A 12,737-nucleotide genomic window follows, 5' to 3' on the forward strand; every position below is an offset into this window, starting at 1 on the left:
CACATGCTCCCTCTCTTTCTCTTTCCGCCTCTGTACTTCAGTACAGAAATGGCAGAGCTCAGCGACAGGCATCCGGATGCACCCATCATCATCATCATCATCATCATCATCATCATCAGCAGCAGCAGCAGCAGCAGCAGCAAGACACACACGCACCCACTATCATTACGAACATCTGTAGCACTATAGTATCACCGGCATCACCAGTATTCTTCAGGTCTTCTCTTCACAAATTCGGCTCTTCATGTCTTAAAAAGATAATTAATTGAATCAGCAAAGCGACACACACACACACACACACACACACACACACACACACACACACACACACACACACACACACACACGTATACACACACATACACACACACACACAGATATTTGGCAGGCAAGTTGGTTGCCATAACAACCAAACAGTCAAAGCAGGGTCACTGTGAATCAGATGAAATGAAGCCTACATACATGTGTGTGTATGTGTGTCTTACTGCAGAGGAGCGGCTGTTAGTAGCTCTCATATGTTTCTGATTCTGTCCTTAGTGGATTTGAAACATTTCTGACTGTCCTCTCCTGTAGTGTCCTCCCAAGAGGCCCTGTTGTGGGAGCGCTGTCCAATCGGAGTGAGAGCTGTTTTACTGTAAGATGGGCAGGATATCCCCTGTGATGTGATATTCATAGACAGATATAAACCTTTTTTTCATTTTGGATTAGAGATGCATCAAACGTAAATCTTCTTCTTGTATGATTACGTTTTTTTTTGATTCTGTAGCTAGCTAGGTTGAAAAGCTGACTTTTTAATGTTTTAATATTTCCAGCTGATTAATTTAAAATGAGGACCCTGCAATAAGGTTTTAAATATTAACGTGTCACATAAATGTCCACCATCAAGGAACAATGCATGAGCTCACATAGGGCCTATGTCACACCAATATGGTACATTAATGTTTCATGTCTATAAGAGTAGTTGATATGAAGGCTATTTGGACATTCTAGTATATTGCAGCCTTTCTGAACAAGAAGATTAATTAAAATGAACTACATAGTTTTATTAGACTTTTATTGCACATTAATGAGACTAAAAATTGGAAATCAGCAATGTGTTAAAGTGCTGCTGCTTTAATTCCTATAAATCACCAGATGGTCTATCACTGTGCTCGCTGAGTTCAAGGCCCCGGGTTCTAATCTTTTTTTGGAATAAACAGAAAGATAGTCTGAAAGCTTATTTTGCCCATTACAAGTCAACCAATCACTTTAGATTGCATTAGTCTCAGTGCAGCACATCCAGTGTAGGCTACTCAACTCAAGTATAGTTTTTTGGTCCATACCTAAGGTTGGAGCCAATGGATCTGGACTAAACTGTCATTGTGAAAGCATCCTGATAATGGATCAGGTCTCCTTGGGTCTGTTCTAGACCATGGTCTAGCGGCCCTCGGTTCCCTTCCAAAATGTGTTTCTCTCTTAATTTGTTAATCAATTTGTGCATACTGAAAGTCTCCAATCTGAAGCAGAAGACCTCTAGTTAGTCTAGTAGACATGAGGGACTACATTTCCCGGCATGCCTCGAGCAGCATCTGCTGGAGGATCCTGGATGAACAGCTAAGGAGATGGATGGTTGGACGGATGGTGGTTTCCTCTGTTACTGTGTGTATCGCTGCAGTACAGGCTCCCTCCTGCACATGTTGACGCTTCATGAGGAGTCTCAGTCAGAGAGGAAAATATCCAGAGGGAGGCCGCTGCATCTGATTGGCTTATGACCCTTTACAGGCCACCAATCAGACACCATCCTTGCTGTGTGACTGCGTGTTTCCCTCTCCTTCTCTGCACGCACTGTCAGCCTGCGCATATTTTTATGTTTGCAGAACTGAATGCATTCATGAGTGTGTGTGTGTGTGTGTGTGTGTGTGTGTGTGTGTGTGTAGGATGCTAAAACCTGGAGCTGTGAAAGAGGGGGAGGGGCAAGGATAGAGACGCTGAAGAAATAGATGAAAAAAGAAAGAAAGGCAAGAAGAAGGGAGAAAGGCATTGAGGAGAGGACAGATCTTGAGGAGAGAGTGATGGTGAAAGGCACACTGAGGAGAGATAGACGTAGAGAGTAAGGAGGAGGAGGAGGAGGAGGAGGAGGAGGAGGAGGGGACGATCTGCTGGAGGAAGCAGCGGCATCGGTGATTTTCACAGGAACCAAGGCAGCTCTGTTGCCGTGACGATGGGCTGCTGGCTCTCTGGACCGTGGATGGGTGACCAAACGGTGAGTGTCCAAAAACTTGCCTCAATGTTGTAAATGATGCTGTGTGTGTTTTATGATGTCTCATTTAAAGAAGATGGAACTAAGCTTTGTTAGAGGGTTTGTGTGTGTGTGTGTGTGTGTGTGTGTGTGTGTGTGTGTGTGTGTGTGTGTGTGTGTGTGTGTGTGTGAAGATGCAGATGCAAAATGGCAAATTTCTGCAGGACTCTGCATTTGTGTATGTGTGTGGATAATAAACCTAATTTATGTGTGTTTAAATCTCAAACAATTTATGTCTATTTTTTGTGTGAATATGTAGAAGTTTCATGTTGGGTACAAGAATGTGGTTCATATTTGTCATCTCCATCTGCTGAAGGCTCACAGTCTTTCTGCTGCCATCCTCTGTATCCACACACAGGTGCCATTTTGTGCTTCTCAGCTCATGCTATGAGTGTGTGTGTGTGTGTGTGTGTGTGTGTGTGTGTGTGTGTCTGGTTGAATGTAGCGGAGGGAGGGTGACTCATGGTTGTGATGTGCTGGAGTTAACAATACTGTTCATGCGTCTAATTCGATGGCTGCTGAGCTGCATGTGTGTGTGTGTGTGTGTGTGTGTGTGTGTGTGTGTGGGGGGTTTGAGAAGCCGGATGAGGCTGATGCTGGCTTGTAGGTGTAACCCCTTTAGTGGAGACATGGACACCATCTTCACATTGGTCATTTGATTTCATCCGATCAAAATTTGAACGTTTCTCAAATTGGAATAAATCCACCATGTCTGCAGCGCTGTGTCTTGTGACCCAGTTGCATAATGTCGACCAATTCAGAGTTTTCAGTCTGTAGTGTTTACATTCTAAAAGAAAAAAGACTAGATGTGCAGTTAAAATGGCAGTGTGCAGTCTAAAATTTGATTGTGGTATTGTTGATGCTGTTTTCCCCAAAACATGGCAGGATTAAAGCATTCCTCTAGTGATTCAGTCCGTCACTCCTATAAAGTTGTTGGACATGTGAGAGACAGATTAAAAAAAAGAGTGGTGCACCAGAGGCTGAGATACGGCGACCTATTAGTCCTTAGTATGGGTCAAACTCCCACAACAGTGGATCCTACATTTTCCATGATGCAACTGGATAGTGTCTTGTGATTAGACCCTCCCTCCCTGCTAAACAGCCACATGTTTAAAACTCCACAACTCCAGTTATAAATTTGTAGTCTTTACGTCCAAGTTGAGATAACTTTGATGACATCACTATGACATCATAGGGGTTATTGACAACGCTCCTTTAAGCCCAGTTCAGACCAAAGATTCGCGACGACACGAGTTGAAACTCGCAACTTCTTGCAACGAGCCGGTCTGCAGCGTTCTGAAACCTGCCAGTTCAGACCAATGAGACAAGACGAGGCGGTGTATCATCTCCATAACAACGCATCTCTGTACTTCCGTCCTAACTTCCAGGCTTTTTTAGGCTAAATATATCATTTGCTTCGTCCAAAAATGAATGTGGATACCGTTAGTGATATTGACATACTTACATTTCAAGTGTCAAGTCTCGCTTGACCATATGACGTTACTGTGCGTTCTGTGGGCGGTCAAAAAAGGTTTCGTCTCGGCGCAAATTGTTGGTCTGAACTGGGCTTAAGAGGCACAGAAGATATGCTTTTACAGGCTAAGGAGGACCAGTCGTTCTACTATGTGTAAAATAGGTGGAGTGAAGGTAGGCCAGTACATACTGTCTCTGGATGTCATATAGGATTTAATGAATTAAAGTGATGCAAAAATCATATACAAATGTAATATTGCTATAAATCTGTTCTGCTCATTGATTTATAACATTGCAAATAATTGCCAAAGAATGACTGTACTGTACATACTGTATCTCAGTGTTTCCCCTAGGTTGATTGTTTTGGGGCAGTGGGTGGGTCGGGGCAGGGTGCTAACCCATTCTACCACCACACCAAATTCCATTCTCAGATGTATCACTTTAAAGTTTCTTTTCTTTAAATATTTATCAGTTACTACGAAATCCACATGAACACTCTTCACATACTAGATCCACCGTGGTTACAAGCAACAGGAGCAAATCATAGGAGTCCAGTTTTCAATAAAACAAAATTATGACTGATGTGTTAGGCTCGCTTTGCCAGACCCTCCTCCAAAGCGCGCTGGATGAGAGTCTGGCTACTCCACATAGAATTCGGGGATGGGAGGTGCTCTGGTTTATTGGCATTTCTTTAAACCAATCACAATCGTCTTGGGCGGTGCCAAGCACTGGAGAAAAGCTGCGGTGCCACTGCAAAATAGGCTCGGAAGGAACTTGTTTTAGTGCGTAATGTGTACATTTAAAAGTAGATTTAGTCGTGCAACAGAAAACTCAGATTGGACAGTCTAGCTAGCTGTCTGGATTACCCTGCAGAGATCTGAGGAGCAGTTAACCATAGTCCTCAGAAATGCACCTGAGCTTTAAATGCCAACACAAAGGAAGCCCAAGGCAACGGATATCCGGCCTAAATGAGTGAAATCCGGCAGATTTTCCGGCAGCAACGGAGCAATCCCGGAAGTGGAACGTCAAGGATATAGACTACTGACTTGTTAACTGCATGCCAAATTAATCAGAGCACACAAGGCCACTAAGTTACCATATGCCCGGTTGATGACAAACAATGCAGCATTTAAAAGGCTATTTTTTAAACAGAGTCTTGAAAATTGTTTGACATTAAATGTTCAAAAACATCAAATTGATCACTAGACCAGATGAGAAAACAGACTTTTCTGTTTGAGATTAAGACATAGATTTTCATGTTTTCTCATTATAAACAAGATGCATTTACATAATCAGTAGATATAGTGGAACTCCACTGGTCAATATCTTTCTATATACATTTAATTCATTGAGTAATGTGCAATGGTAAAGTGTCTCTGGTAGTTGTAAACAGACAACACTAAGGATTTTTCGCCTTTTTAAACTCCTAGATTTGGTTTTATGACTCAGTTAGTGTTCTGTTCAGTCTGCAGCACCAAACGGCAGACAAACAAAGTTAGCGTCTATTTAGTGAAGACAATATTTAACAGCTAAAGAGCCAGATGTTTTTCTCAGGAGTTGGTGGAGCCCATACCAGAGCTAAAAGGAGAGTGAAATTGCACTTACATCTACAGTATTAGGTGGACATAAACATGACTCCAACAGGATGGTCATCTTGCTCTGCTGACTGATGTGGGAATAGGCAGGTGTTTTCTTACATCACTTCTCTTCCTCTGTCTGCTTGTCTCAGGTGAGTGGGCGGAGTCTTGCAAACCTGAGCCAGCGGGATGCTCTGCGGATCCTGGCGGCCAGTCAGCGTCCAATTACAATGCAGATCAAGGGTCAGAGGGGGTGTGGAACTGAGGCAGACAGGGGAATCTGGGAGCCCCTCCCTCTCAACCTGCAGCACCTCAACCTGCCTCTCCCACTGATGGGGGCGGGACTTAACGCCTCCAGCCCCTCCTACCAGGACAGGTAGAAACACACACAGAAAGACAATATGATGAGGATCTGTTCAGTCAAGTAATAGTCTGTTTACTGTGGAGGGCTGTTAGCTGCTGTTTATAGCTTCAATATAAGTGAAATTCAGTTTTTATTTTTTTATCTAGTTATTGTTTTTGCAGTTTTGCTGTAAAAACTGTAAACTGAGAACCAGAAAACCCCTGCCATTCAACACTTTATATCATGGTTTGGTTTGCAGACTAATATTGGATTAATTTAATTTAGCTGACAACCAAAACGAAATGAATGTTACCTGATGAATGTCTACAAATCAAACATCTTTTAATAAGTATCTAACAACGCAAACAACTAAAAAAAAGTACATCAGGTCAAAGCAGAACCATGGATTTTGCTCCGTGAATGGACAAGTACAACGGTAAAAATACCCGGATGCCTTAGAACTCAGCCATGAAGTTAGTGAGCAAACCGTTATTATGATCAATAGGAATGATTGACAAGAAGAGTGTATTAGGGTATTTAGTTCTGCTTAGAAACAGGATTTAATAAAATGATTTAGTCTTGAAAACATCTCAATTTTGTGTGCTTGTCATCTGTCTCAGACATTATTACAGCCATCGGTCTCTGCCACAAGATCACTGTGAAGGAGGACGGTACAGCTACCTGTCCAGCTCCCCACGGGACACTGTGGACATGAGCCACCAGGTGACACTATAACCAATATAAATGTATTTGCATCAATCTGCAAAAGAAATATTGAATATCACTCTGGTCTCAAATGCTTTACACTGGCAGTTTAGTCCAGATTTGACAAATAATTCCTGCAATCAGTAATAAATGAACAACCCATAAACATACAGAAGCTTTGTGTTGTTTCTCATTTTCTTTGTGTCTTATCATGAATCCCTCAGGATCCAGAACTGACTTGTCATGGACAAAAGGGACAGAACTGCCTGATGAGATGTTGCAATCCAAACTTAGAAGAACCCAATGGCTGCCACAGTCAGGTATCCAAAACTGTGCTGTGTGTCTTATTGCTAAGGTTGCATATCATCACTTTTTTGAGTAGAAACAGACAAAACAGAGAAGAAAAAGAGAAAGAGTGATTGGAATTGTTATGATAGCTCAATCAAGAAAACAATTATCACTAACAATATAACTTCATATCAAAACAAATAGGTATTATGTCATTCAAATTATCCTCGCTTAAGAAGACTATAGCTACAACTTCATGGACATTTCTTTCAGTGATCCTCTTGATATCAATGTTATGATTCAAGACTCAAGTGCATCATGCGTAATGTGCAGAGGGTGAGGCAGTGCATTCTGCTCATTCTTTTGACATTGTGTTACACCCAGAAAGTATAAAGAATAAAGGTTTGATTTCAGAGAATTCTTTTATCCGTTGTATGTTGTTATATATCTGACGATATGCTTTCTGCTGTTCTTAAAGACATTTTTACATCTTCAGTAGGAACCAATGAGCTTGGGTCTGAGTGCCACAGACAGAGAAGTCAGAAAGTATTGAGAGGCAGACTAACACATTTTTGGTTTCGGTCTTTTCACGAGGCTTTTGGCACCCTTTTTCTTTAACTAAAAAAGTTAAACATTTTAAGTATGTATGTTTCATGTTGTCCAGTCATACAAGAACTTTGCCTAAATAAACTACAGCATAAAATTAACAACAATGTAAGTAAGGAAATATCTGATCAAAAAATAACTGAATAGACTAAGAATCTTACTTATTACCTTCAGTATTTGACAGTGTCTTACTGCTACAGACATATTTAGTCATCCCTCAGACTGGTACTGGGGTCCTACACACAGATAAAATATTAAAGCACGCCGTTATTTATGGTGTGTGTATCCGGATAAATAACCTTGGGACTGAGGATGCCTGTTGTTACAGACAGATGACGAGGACTTCATGCTGGAGAAGCCGCTGGGCTTCCTGCCCCTGCACCATGAGCTGGACAGCGGACTGGGCTGGACTGACGGCTCCCTCCACCAGGGGGACCTCTCGGGGCTGGAGACTGAGGAAGGAGGCCTGGAGGACTGTCATTCACATGGGGCCCTCGCCCAGGGGGGTTGTGGGGGCTTCGGAGGAGGTGGCTCTCCTTCCTCTGAGTCCTTTATTTCCTCGGAGCTCAGTGACTCAGGCTTCTACAGCGTGAGCACCGGGGAGTTCAGGCACTTCCAGAGGCTGCTGGAGAAGCGAATGCGGATGTACAACGCCAGGCTGCAACATCAGGGCGAACCGTGCGAGAGGCGGGAGCGGCGTGACAGCTGCCCTAAGAGCCACCGTGAGCTGCTGGAGGCCATCCCTGAGGCGCTGACCATGCAACCTCAGTGTCAGCGCCTGCAGCTCGAAATAGAGGACGGCGCTGGGCCAATCATGGATGTCCCACCCCGCGGACTTTTCAGGTAGAAGCTGGTAGAATAACTGCCCCTGCAAAATGTCAGACTAGGTGTATTGAGAAGATCCAATTTCATTGCAACAACATCTTAGGCTGTATTCAAGTTCTGACTTTTGCTGTTAGACTAGAGTCTAATATCAGTTTGTCAGTTGAAAATTACAGAAGAGGATAAGGGCCACTGGTAAAAAATGTATTTGAGTTCAGAATTCTGACTTTATTCTCCGAATTCTGACTTTATTCTCCGAATTCTGACTTTAAACTCAGAATTCTGCAAATAAAGTCACAATTCTGAGTTTAAAGTCACAATTCTGAGAATAAAATCAGAATTCTGAGATAAAAGTCAGAATTCTGAGTTTAAAGTCAGAATTCTGAGAATAAAGTCAGAATTCTGACTTTCTGAATTCTGAGATTAAAGTCAGAATTCTGAGAATAAAGGGTTTCTATGGTAACAATCAGTGAAACCTGTTGACAATGACAGACAGAAGAAAATATGGCTCAGTCAGTGGTTTAGTAACGTTAAGGAACTAGAAAAATGTTTTCCGCCTTTGCTTCACTTATAAATTATAAGGGTGGGAATCACCATAGGCCTCACAATACAATATCATCACGATACTTATGTCACGATACGATATTGCGATTTTAAACATATTGCAATATTCTGCGATATAGTGCAATTTATTACCATATTTCCAACTTCAAATTTTTCCCAATTTCATATTATGTCCCCAAAAAGAAACATTGTCAGCATCTTGTTTTATCTAAAAAGATACATTTCTCTGTTTGTTCATGTCACTTCAAGGATTACTGCTAATGAAGACCCAACATTTCCTGAATTTGCTCCTTCATAATAAAAGCTTTTAGATAACAAAATAATGGGGGGCTTTAATTTATTTTTTACAGCCGCTGCTTTGACCACTCTCGCCGGCTTGCACGACAAGCTGTGTACTAAAGATTAAATAACAAAAGGAGATGACGACGTAAGAGCAGGAATGTCTGCAGTAAAATCCTAAATATTGGTGAATTCAGGGACGTTTTATGAAACTAAAAATAAGGTTATTGTATACCGGCAGTTGCCTTTTCCAGGCAACAGCGGGGCAAGCTCCAGACAGCCGGGGATATAAGAGCGGGCATCACAGGAACAAAAACTGTGACACATAACCGACAGTACGATAATAACATCCGAAACAAACGTAGTTCTGCTCACAGTTGAGTAGGCGGTCCTTAATGTGGCCCAGGACACATACCTGTACACACTGCTATAAGAATGTGGCCAAATGAGGCCCATACCACCTCCAAAGTGGTCTGAGTGATCGGATCTCAGTACATCCTCAATGCTTCCTGGGTGCGTTAGCTTATTTTAATACCAGATCAAAAAGAGGCCTATGTTGAAGAGAAGTTAATATATTTGTTAGCTTGAACTCTGTCTGACTTCTGAATATTTATGAATATGTTCTTAAAACTGTCATTGCTGTTTGTTTGTTGACTTCACTGTTTGTATTTCCAGAGTTTCATCGGTCCAGTTCCATAAAGCTGACCGGCCCTGTCTGAACCGTCACAGCTCCAGCAGTGGAGCCCTCTTCAACCCCTCCCATGCCCATGCTGCAGTCTCACGAATGAATGCCCCGGCCCTCTCCACCTGCAGCACCCCCTCCAGCCACCGGAGATCACTAGTACCCATGCAACAGACCCACCAGGGCTCCAGTTCAGTGGGAATGCTTAGGAGAAGCCGTACTCTGCACCATCGCCCTCCTCCGCAGGAGTACCGCCGGCGAGCCAGCCACCCGGCTTCCCCCTCCTACTGCGCAGCAACCATGCACCACTGTGGGGGTGTCCAGCCACATAACGTCCTGCCATCGGGCCTGCCAGAGGAAGGTGAGCTAGTGCCTGGTTTGTTGGCTTCTCACCCGGCAGGCTTGGCCCTGTCACCACAACAACACCCCACCGCTTTGGGGCATGTTAGGGGTGCCAACACCCATGAGCGATGCTACAGCAACAACCCTAATGCCCAGATCGCTCACCATGACTGGTGGCACTCGCAAGAAAGAAGCCCGATGCCCGAGCAACTGGTGACAGAAAGGGACAGAGAGATTGAGAGGGAACTGGAACAAAAAAAGCAAATGCAAGAGAAAAAGCTAGAAAGGGAGGCACAGATTCAAGAGGAAATGGACAGAGAGCGGCAGCAAGAGCTGGGAAGGAGCCGAGCCAGGGAGCAGCAGCACTTCCAGAGTTTAGTCCAACCTCCTCAGGCTGGAGATGTCAACGACACCTGGCCGAAACCGGCCATCCGTCAGTCCCAGAGTGGCGTGGGAGGCAGAGGTCTCTACAGCACCCTGGAGGGCCACACGGGGGCTTGCTCTGTTGCTGGGTGGGATGCAAAGAAAGGACAAATGAATGCATGTTCAAGCCCTAATCCCAGTTCTGGTTTGCAGCCAAAACTTAATCCAAGCTCCAAACCCAACGCAAACTCGCGGATCTCCAGGAACCAGCTCCTGAGAGACCGGGCGTCTCAGCTGGCCGATGAACGCAGTGGGATGAGCACAGATGAGGAGACCAATACCGACATGCTGATGGGCCGGTACTGGAGTCGAATGGAGAGAAGGGAACACTTTCTGCTGGCCCGTGAGCAGAGGCAGCAGCAGCTGCAGGCCAGAGGAGGGACTATACGAGACGCCATCATGAGGGGAGGACCAATCACCGGGGGAGGAGGAGCCTCTGTTGGAGACGGCGGTGTGCTGGACAGCAGAGGAGGCGGAGCTTTTGCAGAAGGGAGGTGCAACACGTTCCTGGAGCTGAGTCAGAGGAAGCTGAGTCGTCTGAGGAACAGGAAGCTGTTGGATGACTGGACGACAGTAGAGGAGCTGCTGACTCATGGGACAAGGCTGAACAACCAGGAGGACATGCTGTGTACCAGCTCCCTGCTGACGGTCACCACCGTCTAACTGCATGGGCACCACGTCTAACTGTAACTCTGTGCGAGTGTGTGTGATGTTAAGCTAACAATACGATATTTTGGTAAATCCTCTTGTTTTCTTTTCCAAAGTCAGATGAGAAGATAGATATCAGTTTTGTCCTTGCTATCCAGTGCAGAGACAAGTCCAGGATGTGTTTAGCTTGGATAAAAACAAAGACTGGAAGCGGGGGCACTGTTTGCCAGCCACCGTGCTGTCTTCGGTTATCCACTTACAAAGAACAGGGTCCTCATCTCTGTACTTGAAGCACAAAAAAGAAACAGATATCCATCTTCTCATATGACTTTGGGAGAGACGGAGCAGAGAACTAGAAGACGAAATGTCGGACTGTTCCTTTAACAAATGTGTGCGAGAGAGGGAACCTCACTGTCATCACTGTACATCACCTCAACTGATAGCTTTATGTGTGGCTGTGTCACCACTGTACAGCACTCCGGACAAAATGTGTGTGTCAGTGCATAGCGCTTGTAAAGACAAACACTGAAAAAGGTCAGATGAGCGTGTATGTTTGCATCACGTTTCCTACTACATCTTGTACTACAGTTATTTCACAAAATCTTTGACAAAATTACAAACATTTGGGTTCAGACTCAAATCCTCAAACAGACCATGACTTGTCGGGGAGCAATACTGTTCTGCCTGATGTACCTGGCTGTGCATTAACGATAGATCACAAACGACTACTTTTACATCAGGGTCACAGAACACATCAACTGTAGCAATGCAGACAATGACAACTGAGATTTGATACCAAATCCTGAATGGTTTTTATAGAAACTCTGTTTACAATTAAAATATCAGTCGGTGGGAGCTTTTGTAACTAAAATGGGAAAACGTGACCTGATTTACTTGGTTGTGAAACACTAGTGAAACAGTGTTGATCAGGGATGGGGAACAATGTGCCACGAAGGTCTGCAGAGGATTTTGACCACAGCTTTAATCGGTAAAATCAGCTACTGTTGTGTTTCGGTCATAGTTTATACTATTCAGACCGTTCTTACATGCACCTAAGTTAGAAAACATGCCAATCTCTGAGTTGTAATTCTGAGTTGAAAGTATCAGCTACAATATGTCCCACTTGTTGAAAAGAACTAAAGAAATAAACAGTGGCAAAACCGTTGGAAAGTCACCACCACTTGCAATTACTTCTAAATAAAATCCACTATTAAAACCAATACAATTGATTCAGCAGACCGTCCTCACGTTTAAAATGGCCACTTCACAACTTTAAACAGAAAGGTCATATATGTTGTTTAAGGACTGGCAATCTGCCTATTGTGTTAGATTCGGATAAGGAAAAGGAGCATTCATATACACTCATAGAAAATGTGTTACGGATACAGTCCGACGGCCTTGTGAAAACGCAGTTATTTGCCATCAAGTTTTTTAATGTGCGGCTGTGTCTTGCTGTGTGACCATGACAACACAGAAACCACACAATTAAAACAATACATCTAACACATCTAGCTGAGTTTATGGGCATGTGTACCATATATTACACACCCCTTTGCCAGCAAAAATATCAATACAAAACAAAAAACGTCTGGGAAAAAAAGCACTAAAATTGAGTCGTAATAACACAAGTTTTTTTTCTCCTTCCCATTCTTACTCGTCTGCTGACACAGCGTAAATGCAGCGTAAGATTTTTGGCTCATGGCTCCC

At 43.6% G+C, this 12,737-nt stretch overlaps 1 protein-coding gene across 1 annotated transcript; it reads left to right on the forward strand.

The window, feature by feature from the left end:
- The first annotated feature begins 7,612 nt into the window (after positions 1–7,612).
- On the forward strand, positions 7,613–11,210 carry LOC114554685 (uncharacterized). Its single transcript, XM_028576666.1, has 2 exons — positions 7,613–8,113; positions 9,611–11,210. The coding sequence occupies exons 1-2, from the start codon at positions 7,617–7,619 to the stop codon at positions 11,043–11,045; spliced, it is 1,932 nt and encodes a 643-aa protein (XP_028432467.1). The 5' UTR covers positions 7,613–7,616; the 3' UTR covers positions 11,046–11,210.
- Positions 11,211–12,737: the final 1,527 nt, after the last annotated feature.

This window comes from Perca flavescens, chromosome 4 (genome assembly GCF_004354835.1).
Source record: "Perca flavescens isolate YP-PL-M2 chromosome 4, PFLA_1.0, whole genome shotgun sequence".
Classification (NCBI taxonomy): domain Eukaryota; kingdom Metazoa; phylum Chordata; class Actinopteri; order Perciformes; family Percidae; genus Perca; species Perca flavescens.